At 36.3% G+C, this 12,502-nt stretch overlaps 2 protein-coding genes across 4 annotated transcripts in view; one reads left to right on the top strand and one right to left on the bottom strand.

Annotated features, from left to right (window-relative positions):
- Positions 1-5,751: 5,751 nt before the first annotated feature.
- Positions 5,752-12,502, top strand: part of LOC127944199 (N-fatty-acyl-amino acid synthase/hydrolase PM20D1.2-like) — a 32,851-nt gene continuing 26,100 nt past the window's right edge. The window contains exons 1-13 of one of the 2 annotated variants that reach the window (XM_052540041.1): positions 5,752-6,018; positions 6,235-6,321; positions 6,979-7,214; positions 7,311-7,397; positions 7,473-7,606; positions 7,693-7,812; positions 7,957-8,032; positions 8,129-8,190; positions 9,789-9,867; positions 9,942-10,013; positions 10,326-10,491; positions 10,589-10,688; positions 10,786-10,889. In XM_052540041.1, the coding sequence (XP_052396001.1) occupies positions 5,799-6,018; positions 6,235-6,321; positions 6,979-7,214; positions 7,311-7,397; positions 7,473-7,606; positions 7,693-7,812; positions 7,957-8,032; positions 8,129-8,190; positions 9,789-9,867; positions 9,942-10,013; positions 10,326-10,491; positions 10,589-10,688; positions 10,786-10,889 (1,543 nt within the window). In that variant the 5' untranslated portion in view covers positions 5,752-5,798. Of the gene's footprint in view, positions 6,019-6,234; positions 6,322-6,978; positions 7,215-7,310; positions 7,398-7,472; positions 7,607-7,692; positions 7,813-7,956; positions 8,033-8,128; positions 8,191-9,788; positions 9,868-9,941; positions 10,014-10,325; positions 10,492-10,588; positions 10,689-10,785; positions 11,418-12,502 lie in introns of those variants that run through there. The other variant, XM_052540040.1, reaches the window with a different exon arrangement.
- Positions 11,555-12,502, bottom strand: part of LOC127944202 (acidic mammalian chitinase-like) — a 41,068-nt gene continuing 40,120 nt past the window's right edge. For both annotated transcript variants that reach the window (XM_052540046.1, XM_052540045.1), the window contains exon 11: positions 11,555-12,076. In XM_052540046.1, coding sequence (XP_052396006.1) covers positions 11,808-12,076 — 269 coding nt within the window. In that variant the 3' untranslated portion in view covers positions 11,555-11,807. The remainder of the gene's footprint in view (positions 12,077-12,502) is intronic.

Raw genomic sequence — 12,502 nt, 5'->3', positions numbered from 1 at the left:
TTTATTTCTTTTAATTTTGATGATTATAACTGACAACTAAGGGAAATCCCAAATTCATTATCTCAGAAAATTAGAATATTGCGAAAAGGTTCAATATTGAAGACACCTGGTGCCACACTCTAATCAGCTAATTAACTCAAAACACCTGCAAACACCTTTAAATGGTCTCTCAGTCTAGTTCTGTAGGCTACACAATCATGGGGAAGACTGCTGACTTGACAGTTGTCCAAAAGACGACCATTGACACCTTGCACAAAGAGGGCAAGAGACAAAAGGTCATTGCACTGTTCACGGAGCTCTGTGTCCAAGCACATTAATAGAGAGACGAAGGGAAGGAAAAGATGAAAAAAGTGTACAAGCAATAGGGATAACTGCACCCTGGAGAGGATTGTGAAACAAAACCATGCCATGTCATCTGCTTGTGTTGGTCCACTGTATTTTCTGAGGTCCAAGGTCAACACAGCCGTATACCAGGAAGTTTTAGAGCACTTCATGCTTCCTGCAGCTGACTAACTTTATGGAGATGCAGATTTCATTTTCCAAAAGGACTTGGCACCTGCACACAGTGCCAAAGCTACCAGTACCTGGTTTAAGGGCCATGGTATCCCTGTTCTTAATTGGCTAGCAAACTCGCCTGACCTAAACCCCATAGAAAATCTATGGGGTATTTTGAAGAGGAAGATGCGATTATACCAGATCCAAGAATGCAGAAGAGCTGAAGGCCACTATCAGAGCAACCTTGGCTCTCATAACACCTGAGTAGTGCCACAGACTGATCGACTCCATGCCACGCCGCATTGGTGCAGTAATTCAGGCAAAAGGAGCCTCAACTGAGTATTGAGTGCTGTACATGCTCATACTTTTCATGTTCATACTTTTCAGTTGGCCAAGATTTCTAAAAATCCTTTCTTTCTATTGGTCTTAAGTAATATTTTAATTTTCTGAGATAATGAATTTGGGATTTTCCTTAGTTGTAAGTTATAATCATCAAAATTAAAATAAATAATAATTTGAAATATATCAGTCTGTGTGTAATGAATGAATATTATATACAAGTTTCACTTTTTGAATGGAATTAGTGAAATAAATCAGCTTTTTGATGATATTCTAATTATATGACCAGCTCCTGTATATATTTTTGCATCTCTAATGGGTCCGTTCATGTTCAACATGGTCTTGCATTTTTTTTTAAGAGAAAGACACAATTGAATAACTCGATTGCAAAAGCCATAACCAAAGTCCATCTGACCGGCACATTTACATAAAAAAAGCATTATACTGTATTATAGTCAAATACTCTGAACATTGTTTGCATTAATTTAGCCATTCTACTCATTTAGTTACATTGTGGTGTAAAGTACAGATTTTCATGACAATTAATTTTTTTAAATGTAAAATTAAAATTAAAGAAATAATATAATTATAATTGTGACATAATTTCATACATTTAAATTTACTATTACAATATTTAGTCTTATTAAATGAAGCCAGGCTCTCCACTCTCTAAATAAACAAGCTTAATTTACATAAGACAAATTTAAATTTTAAGAAATATTTGTGAGCTATATAAAGTATTTATTAGAATTTTGTATTTTAATTTATTTTATATACTTTTGGTTTTATGTATAATTCATTCTGCCTTGCATTTTTCTATTTCTTTGTTTCTGATTTTGAAGTAGTTTTTTTTACTCATTTTTGTTTAATGTTTACTTTTTCTAAATGTATTATGTAGATTTTTACTGATTTTGAACCGGATGCCCTGTCATTTTTGGTCATGGTCCAGAGCATGCCACATTTGAGCATCTGGCACATTAGGTAATAAAACAAACATGATTTCAAATGGTTATGACACTAATACAAACACTGAATTGCTTCATACTTTCTCTTTTGCCTTCTATTATGGCTGGCCATACAGAATGGTCACGTCTTATCTGTAGCTCTTCTCTTCGCTGCTCAGCAGGTAGGCCATGTTTTTTGCTCACTAGAGTAGTTAAGGTGTGTTAAGGTGGACTGCCATTCACATCATTTATTTTCTGTTTATACATTTTGTATATTCACATAAAAATATGCTTAATGGAGATCCAACTGTTTCTCTCTCTTTATGACAGATTAATCTAATGCCAGCATATGCTAAAGCCTTTGTCAGTTTCCGCATTCACTCTTCCCAGACACTGCAAGAGGTGAGAGGTGTTACGTGGGAGGTTGAGGATCCAGATGCAGGCTTATAGAGTGCTCAAACAGGCAGAGTCCAGTACCAGCAAACAATAATAACCCACGCAAAGACCGAGGACTCCGTAAACAGGCAAAGGTCAGGGCAGGCAGCAAAACAATCATAATAACCAGATAAACAGTCCAAGATCCGAAATACACAAAGGCAAGGCAATGCAACACAGGCAAGAATATACAGAAACTAGGAGTCATAACAGGCTAAACAATCACCAGCGACGTGCTCAAGTGTGTGTGCATCTTTTAAAGTCCTTCTAATGTGCGACAGCTGTGAACTGATGAGATTTAATGATAGACAGGTGATGCAATAGATGATGAGTCCGGCAAAGGATTATGGGGAATGTAGTCCGGGGTGAATGGCAAAAGTCTGAAATGGAGTGCACTCTAATGAAGCTCATGGGCACTCCAGCTAGAGATCGTGACAAGAGGTCAGCATTAGGACATTTAATTAGTAACTTTAACACAATTTGCATTTTCCGAAGGAAATACATCTGCTTGAAAGTAAACAAAGAAAGTTAAGCACAACCCTTAGTTAAACCTACTGATACTAATCCTAAATGAAGACAGAGATTGATAAAGTAAATGGATAAACAGACATGTGAAAACAAAAAACAATCAGAATTAAGAATGGTCTCTCTGTCTTTAATGTCTGTTTATCCATGTATTCTCACTATATTATAGACAGTTATGAAGTAAAATACCATCAAACTACTTTGCATTTATTTCCCCATTCTTCTTATTCATTTACACTGCAGTGCAAAATACAGATTTACTGTGAAGATATGATTTCGAAGCAAGGCTCTCCACTCTCTGAACAATAATAATAAAAAAAAAACAGTAACACTTTAGAATAGGGAACACATACCACTATTAACTAAAAGTTGTCCCTGAACAAACGCCAAAATTGCTGCTTATTAATAGTTAGTAAGATAGTTGTTAAGTTTAGGTATGGGGTTGGATCTAAAATATGGTCTTGCAGAATAAGGCATTGTGGTGTCTTTTGCCGGTTCTCCGAAGAATCAAACTCAGTCAGGGATTTTTCTCTCAGAAGAAAAGACTTTATTTTCAGCAAAACAAAGCCGAGAGTTCCTTGCAAAGAGATCTCTCAAATGTTATTTGGTTTCTCCTTATATACACTATATGGGGCGGAACCACATAGTCAAACTTTTCCTTTAGACTACACTTTTCATACATCCCTAGAGAGGAGAGGCCCTCTGCTTGATTTATTCTAAACACAGGCCCTCAATGTATGTCTGACCATGTGTTTCTCATCAGTTTTGTACATTCCAGGGCGTAGGCAACTTTCTATTAGATTTTAGACCTATAAGATTTTAATAGAATAATAACTAGCAGCAAAAATGGCTAGATTCACATTGATTATATACTTGATTAATTAAAACCTTACTAATAAAAATCTTCCACAGCATTCATATGTGCTTTAAAAGTACCAATATATAGCCAATTTTCTAATAATATGCATGCTAATATGCATAGTTAATAATATGAATTAATCATTAAAATAAAGTGTTATCAAAAAAACACTTGAGAAGTATGAATCTTTTAAGAAAAATGTGTGATTATAAAGTATTTATTTCAATTATTTATGTATTTTACTTCGTTTCATACTTGTTTTATGTATTTTTTTATTAATAAATTAAATAGTTCGTCTTTTTTGTAGTTTTATACCCAATTTTTAATAAAATTTTGCATTTTTCAAATTGTATAATGTTGATGTTTACTGATAAAAAAAAAAAAAATAGAAACCGATATAGGAAAGAACAACAGTGTCATGAAGTACTGCATGTTTGATCTCTTTACTAAGAGCTCAAGGGGTTTAAGTGGCCCTTACACACATCATTGACTCACAAAGAGCTCCTCTCAGTCTTGTCAACAAAGCAACTCTGCGATTTCCTCTCACAGGTGTCTCAACACTGACAGCCGTCACTACACAGAACTGTCTTCAGACAGTTATCATTTTGCCCCATCATGGTACAAGCCTGGTTATTCTACAGTACACATGGAAATGCTGACTTTTGAACACGATAAAGATGTCCAAATTGTTCTTATTTTGTTGAAACATAACTTTTTTTTTTCCATTTATCTCTGCCGCTTCGTAAGCAACAGAAGATACTTGTATGTTTCCCGGGACACAAATTAAGTACAATTTACCTTGATCTTCAAATTCCAAAAGTTTTCACCCCCCAACTCTTAATGCATCTTGTTTCCTTCTGGAGCATCAGTGAATGTTTGAATCTTTTTTAATAGTTGTGTTTGAGTCCCTCAAATGTCCTCAGTGTGAAAAGATGTATCTCAAAATCATAAAGTCATTGCTGGAAAGGGTTCAAATATGCAAAGATGCTGGAAAACTTCAGAATCTGCAGGACCTTAAAGATTTTTCTGAAGAACGCTGCTCAGTTTAACTGTTCAGAACAAACAAGGGACTCATGCACAACCATCACAATACAGAAAGACAGTCGAGGATCATCCAGGTAACAGCACACAGTATTAAGAACCAAGGGTTCCCAAACATTTGAATGAGGCTATTTTAACAATAAACAATTCAGAAAAAAGGTTCACTACAACATTTCTGCATATTAAACAGGCACTGGTTTAAAGTAGTAGTCTATGCAGTGCTAGTGCTTCATATTATACTATAATTTAATGACATGTGTTTGAATAATGAGCTGAGCCTCATGTTAATGCTATTATATGTCTCACATTAAGTCCAGCTTTTCAGAAGGAACTCAATTTTCATGCACAAACAGTCATTTATTTTCTTCCCTGTTGCTTTCCATCAGTCTCCTAATGTCTGCAATGAATCTTTAATTACCTGTCATCTATAAATATGCCTTACAGGTGATTCTCACTGTGCAAATCACATTTGCCACATAACTGAATGTTTTTCTCAATTTTAATGTAGAATAATTGTTAATATTAATAATTTTTTATTATTGATTAAAGCTATATAAAATATAAATGTTAACTGAAATATGACAGAAATAAAATATGATTTATATATATATATATATATATATATATATATATATATATATATATATATATAATATAAAACAAACAAAAAAACTGAGACAAATAAATCCAGAAAAACTGTGGCAACATCTACAGTTTCACAGTACCGTTGATCTGTAGGTAGGTTTCTGGAAAAGTGTCTTGGAGACGTTGCCACAGTTCTTCTGGATTTAGTTTGTCTCAGTTTTTTAGATCCTTCATGAATGGGCTGGATGATGCTGAGATCAGATCTCTGTGTGCAGCACTGTCTGTGGTCAGACTCCTTGTGCATACAAACATCTCTCTGAATTATTACAATTCATAGCAAAAGTTACTAAATGTAGACTGATATTTTCTACTGACACACTACAGCAAAATATTTTTTAAAAAAATAACTGGCTTAAAACAACTGTTTTTTTGTTTTGTTTTACAGTCTCGGTCTCTTTGTCATGTGATTCTAATCCACAGCAGCAGAGTGCGCGCGAGCTGCGTCATCGTTGAGCTCATGAATAAACATGAACTCTGCACATGACAGAACGACTGTCTCTTGCACTTCCTGAAACATGACAGGCCACAGCTCTCAGAGGGAATTATTTAGGTTTCTCAAAGTGCTGCTTTTAAGTGTCATAATTTCGATTACGCTTTTGTTCCTTGTTGCCACAGTTAGGACGTTTACATTTGATGTGGACGCAGGGCTTCAGCTGGGAAAATGGGAAAATACAACAGTCATTTCTCTTCATTTAAGTCCACAACAGAGAAAGAATCTGCTGGCAAATTTCAAAGGTAACAAACAACGAAGAAATACTCCGAAGTAGTGCCTCTCTGTTCCGATTGCTAACGTGCTGTTTGACGTGCAGCTCATCATGTGACGTGAATGGATCAAGAAGACTCATAGAATTAGATACAGTAAACGGAGATGAGGGATGTGCTGTCAACATGCGTAGATTGCTGCTGTAGATATGAGAATGCTGTAATGTCTTGTTTTCGTCTCTTTCGCAGCGGCCATTCAGATTCCCACGGTGTCATTCACGGAGACTAACGTGAACAGGAGCGCGCTGCGCGAGTTCGACGCGCTGCTGAGGAAGAGTGAGAGACACCACGTGTTACCCAACAACAGCAAACAGAGCTGATTAATGTTACCCCGTTATCTTTTCAGTCAACACCGCAATATTTTATTTATACACATTTTAATTACTAAAAACATAATTAGCTGTGTCCTACATTTTGAGTCAAATTCTGCTGCAACTCCATCTTCCCCATTAAAAAAAAACATTTTAAAATCGTCCACAGAAAGTGATATAATGTGGACCTTTTCTGCAGCAGGAAAAGTTTTACAGACATTATAGATTGAATGGCATTTGGTATAATTAAGTATAATTAAGGCAAATTCTACAACCCTGTTACTTGCAATGTGGTGTATTTACATTTTATCAGTAAGATTTAACCTAAGATTTAATTCATATAATATTTTTATATACTGTAAACATATTAAAAATATTTAACAAATATCATTATATAATTAAAATAAATGAATAATTATGTTCAAACAGTGCTATCTTCTACACATTTGGTAACAGGATAATACAAATCACATATATAAAATAAATAACATTTTCTGAAGTTTATGCACTTCCTTTGACATCATTTATATTTTAACTGTATTCATTGAAAGCAGCTACATGTCCTTTAATAATAATTAGATTTTGTGTTGAGTATTATTTAAAAAAAAGAATTTTTTCTCAGTCTTCCCTAAGATCTTCTCATCCAGTTTGGTCCAACATGAGATGGTGGGAAACTACAGCCACCTGTTCACAATACCAGGAAGCGAGGCTGATCTGGAGCCCTACATGCTGCTGGCACACATTGATGTTGTGCCGGCCGATGAGGCGGATGGATGGGACGCTCCTCCTTTCTCTGCTCAAGAGCTCAATGGCTTCATTTATGGACGAGGAACCATCGACAATAAACAGTCTGTGATGGTAGAGTGAATCAGCACTGCATCGTTTTTCACTGAAACAATTGCACATCTGTTCAGTCCAACCTGATGCTAACTGTAGCGATGTGTGTGTTTGAAGGGGATCCTTCAGGCGTTGGATTACTTGCTAGAACGAGGTTATACTCCTCGGAGAAGCTTCTTCATTGGCTTGGGTCACGATGAGGAGGTCAGTCTCAAGTGAATTGACTAGTTGTCATTTAGAGTTCTTATTTCTATGAACTTATTTATATGTTTTTTTCAGGTGAATGGTTTACATGGGGCAGCTAATATCGTGAAGCTCCTGAAGAGTCGGGGGGTGAAGCTCCAGTATGTTTTAGATGAAGGCCTGGCAGTGCTGGATGGGATCATAAGTGGCCTGGATGGACCTGCTGCCCTGTGAGACTGTTATTTTGAGTGATTCTATTGACAGGGTCATTTAGAAATTGAATTATAGTTTAATATTCGCTCTGTGTGTTTTGTAGAATAGGTATCAGTGAGAAAGGTCAAGCCACTGTAAAGCTGAGTGTAAGCAGTGCTCCAGGACATTCATCCATGCCTCCCAGAGAGAGTAGCATTGGCATCTTGGCCTCAGCTGTCAAAAGGCAAGTGGAAACCCCTAAACAACTATTTTTTTTATAATTGGAAAATGGGTCCAAAAATTATTCTCAAAACAGCTGCATGACATCATTATTATACTGAGCTAAATTTATTTAAGCCATGTTGTAATTGGTAACATCTTTTCCCAGATTAGAGGAAAATCCGATGCCCAGGCTGTTTGGTTATGGTCCTGAACGTGGCACATTTGAACACCTGGCCCATAAGGTAAAAAGCTGAGGATTTTACAGGCCACATTCAGGGAAATACTGACCTGTATTCTGTATATGTGAAACGATTTCTCTTCTCCATTTTCTTTTGTAGTTTGGATTGCCTCTTCGATTCATCATGTCTAATCTGTGGCTCTTCTCTCCGCTACTCAGCAGGTAGTTCTTATTGGTTACCTTACTCACTACACTAATGTCATATCAAATAATATTTTATACAGATACCTCCCAGTTAGCTGTGCTAATCTGTCACCTGGTGCTAATTTCCTTAATTATATGTCAAACCCTATTTTACTGAGAGTTATTTAGCTGGAAATGTAACTTTCCAGTTTTCAATGACCTTGCGAGATGGTGAACCGTTCAACAGTGACGGAAACCCTCCAGCAGCAGGTTGTCCAGATGAAGGCCAATAGCAGCCGTTGCAAGAGAAGCTGGTCATATCAAATCTGTGATTTCTAGAATGTTGCATCTTTACAGTGTCACTAACTCATTCAAGTCCCCCCTAAAGGCCAGTCATCCACAAAAGACAAATTCACAAGTGGACAGGACAGTGCAGAGAATCTCAATGGGCAATCGGTTCAACACTGCAGCTGGAATTGCTTGGGGTGTTATTATATTAATTGAAACCATTATTATCAAACAATTATTTAAACTGTGTATATCAAACGGTGTGTTTCTGCATAAAAATAAGGGTCATATTTTGGCTTTGGACTAAAACAAAAATCAGAAGGGCTTATTGAAAATGATAATTCATTTTCTTTTCATTCTTAAGCTTTTCTTGCCAAGTTGAGGGGACCAATGGGTTGAAATTTGTATGTTTCTATTGTGTAAGAAGGATGTGTTTCATACAAGATCTGGCAACTGAGCAACCTTGGAATTTGTTGATGTGCTTATTCATATAATGAGGTTTGGGCCATACAAATTTCGGTAGTTTTACCGTAGTCGAATTTAGCAAAGATATCAAATACTTACAGTGCAATTTTTTTATATAAAAAGATAAACAATATGGGATAATCTCGGGGTAAACGAGAGGGCTGACAGGTATGTTGCAAGTTTAAATAATTTGGGTCTGATGGGAAACATGTACGTTGTCAAGATGGGCAAAGACTGAACCAAAAGTGTGTAAAGAAATTAGTGAAAGATGGAGGAGAAAGTGTCAGGATCGGGGCATGTTTACTCCAGCAGGACTTGGGCCTCTTATACAGATGCATGACAGGGGGAATGCAAATGTTTATCAGAACCTCCTGCAGAGTCCTGATCTAATCTCAATTGAAAATCTCTGGAAAATCCTTGGTGACAAAGTTATGTGTAACAAACCAACTACAGTCACTAAACTGTGGAAGACGAGTGGACAGAGATAACCCCTGAGCAGTGTGAGAGACTGGTGATATCCTGCGGCCGCAGATGTGCTAAAGTCATTGAAAGCAATTTTTGACTGGAACAGAACAGAAATTTTAGTTGTAATCTTTCTTTGTGCTACAATCATTGCTGTTCTCTAATTCTGACCACTGTGTTTTCCACAAAATAAAGGGGTTTTTGTTCAAATGTCTTTGTTATTTTCTTAAACACTGTTCTACTAGCATGGTATATCCAGAACTAAAATTCCTTTAAATTTTGAATGATGAAGATTACATTACTAGTGTTCATTAATTCTAATTGTGATCTCAACTGTATATATTCACCATATTATTAATTAATTGCAACATGTAAACACATTAAACCCTTGCTGGTATTATCTGTGTACTTTTCATGTGCAGGGTGTTGGAGAGAAAACCCGACACAAATGCTTTTGTGAGGACCACGACGGCCGTCACTATGTTTAACTCTGGTGTAAAGGTGGGCCTCTCTTTTTTGTTGCAGTTCACAAAGTAGAATGAATGGAGATCTGATTATTTCTCTTTCTCTGACAGATTAACATAATACCATCATATGCTGAAGCTTTTGTCAATTTCCGTATCCACTCAGCCCAAACACTGCAGGAGGTGAGAGGTCATGACTCATTCAGTTCTGATTGCTCATCTATTAACTTTTGCCCTCCACACCTTCTTCACACCAACCAGTTTCTCTGTGAATCATTCTGATTAAAACAACTGATTAACTCTAGAGGGGAAGTTCACCTAAAAATTGTGTCATCTGTAACTCCGCAAAAAAAGGAATATTTATAATTTGGATAGATATGAGTTTTTCATTTTTGGGTGGGCTATCCCTTTGAATCTAATGCTATTTACAATGGTTAGAATCAAAACCCTTTCTGTCTGAACTACTTCACAGTTTGTTCTTATGTCTTGTTTTAGGTTCTGGAGTTAGTCAAGTCAACTGTGTCAGATGAGCGTGTAAAGGTAGAGCTAGTCGATGGATTCGACCCGCTGCCCATCAGCTCCTATGATGAGCAGGCGTTTGGCTTCCAGATCATAAAGAAAACAGTGCAGAGCATGTTTCCCCGGCTCGCAGTGGCACCTGGTAAGACAAGTGATCAATTTCTGCTGAAACACCCCTTACATACATACATTGACTGATGAAGAGCCACTTCTAGCTGATCTAAGATTTCCTCTCACAGGTGTCTGTGTTGGCAACACTGACAGCCGTCACTACAAGGATATCACGCAAGATATATATCGCTTTGCTCCGTCATGGTTCAAACCAGGTGATCCTCAGAGGTAAGACACAGGAGAAATGCTCTTTGTAATACAGTGAAGTATCCCAGCTTGAAATGGCAAGTTTTTATATGATGAAACATTCATGTTCCTCCTCTAGATTTCACGGTGTGAACGAGAGAATCTCTATTCAGAACTATGAAGAGATTGTGCTGTTCTACTTCCAGCTCATCCAGAATAATGACATCAGGAAGTTGCCGCCACCTCACAACAGCCAGCACGAGCTGTAAATGGTGCGATGTTGTTTAAACTATTGGACTAACCTTGTGAGAGATTCATCTCAAACTGCCTGAGCTCTTCATGGAGCTGTTCAATCAAATGCTCTTTCTATAGTTAACTTGCTAGTGTTTCCATTCATTCAGATTTGATGAAGGTTTTGGTTAGTGCTGTGGTACATTTTCAAAGCTTGCATTATGAGCCAACAGATTACTGATAAGATACTGTGTTACACTGAAGTGATTTATTATGAGTGATTACGTCTGGCTCCATTAAACATTTACCTCTGGATATCACTTTCATCACAAAGCTACAGCTCAACACAAAAGGTATTGTTATCGGTTGTGTTAATGTTACTTTGAATTCTTAGTTATTTTTGGCACTGATATGGTTTGTGTTGAGACTTAAAATTACTGTTAATGTTTAATTAACTTAATTGTTAAATTTGACATGTTGAAAAAAATTAAATTAATTTTTAATTTTAAGTTTAAATTAATAAAAGTATTTTAATGCAAACATAGATGTGTCTTTTATTTATAATAAATATTCAATATAGATTTTTTTTTTAAAATCTAAAAATATATTTAGAAATTAAACATGTCACAAGGATACCAAATGCAGTCCCAATCTAAATGTAAAAAATGCAAACAATGTATGCTTAATCAGGTTAGTTTTATTCAGACATATTAGACGGGCTGTGCTCCTTTTTAAGACACAACAAAATGTAGCATATTATTATTTTAAGAAAGGAATATTATATCATCGACTGTCTGTTAAACTGAAAGACATGATCACATTACTTAAAGGTCAAGTATGAAAGCCACTACTAGCTGCAAATAGTTATAGAAAAATACCCCAAAATTCCACATGATTTCTTTGCAGGGGTGGAACAGTGACAACACAAGGTTAATTCTTAGGCCAGTCACAGCACTTGCAGCTGGGATTGTAGACTGTGTTTGAAGGGCATATCTGAACAAAGGTCCTGTGATTAGAACACTGAATGAAGGTCGTCCGGTCAGCTGAGTTTACATATAACCCGTCTGGTTTGCCTACACAGAACTCTGACAGAGCTGTCGGGACAACAGGAGGTCTTGTGGGTTGAAATATGGCAGTAGATGCTGTTACTGAGGTCTTACCAGGCTCTTGTGCTGTATTTTGAGAGACTGGTTGAATATCTGGAGGAGAAAATTTGAATATGTGATATTTTATCCTAGTTTTCCAGTAATTAATCTAGTTTATTACACTGCTCCCTGGAATTCCTGATTGATCAGTTGAGGCATCCAACTGTCTGATATTTCCTGATATTTGGCTTTGTCATAGCAACACTTGGACTGAAATCAGTTATACTTTCATATCTCATACATTAAGCTCTTTCAATTTTCATACAAATGCATCTGGTGCCATCTTGCATGCAAGTTATATCAATTTGAATGAAGAAGACCTCAGAGGACTTATGAAAATTGCTGTGATATTGTTGCAGTGTTCATCTTGTTGCTCAGCCAATCATTTTGTACACTGTAAATGGACTATTTATTTTTTTATTTTTTTTATTTTTACCAAAACCTTTAAGATAAAGTACAGTTAATGAACCATTATGAACC

The sequence above is a fragment of the Carassius gibelio genome, chromosome A23 (genome assembly GCF_023724105.1).
Source record: "Carassius gibelio isolate Cgi1373 ecotype wild population from Czech Republic chromosome A23, carGib1.2-hapl.c, whole genome shotgun sequence".
Taxonomy (NCBI): Eukaryota; Metazoa; Chordata; class Actinopteri; order Cypriniformes; family Cyprinidae; genus Carassius; species Carassius gibelio.
The sequence above is the reverse complement of the archived record's forward strand: the minus strand, read 5'-3'. Positions and strand labels throughout refer to the sequence as shown.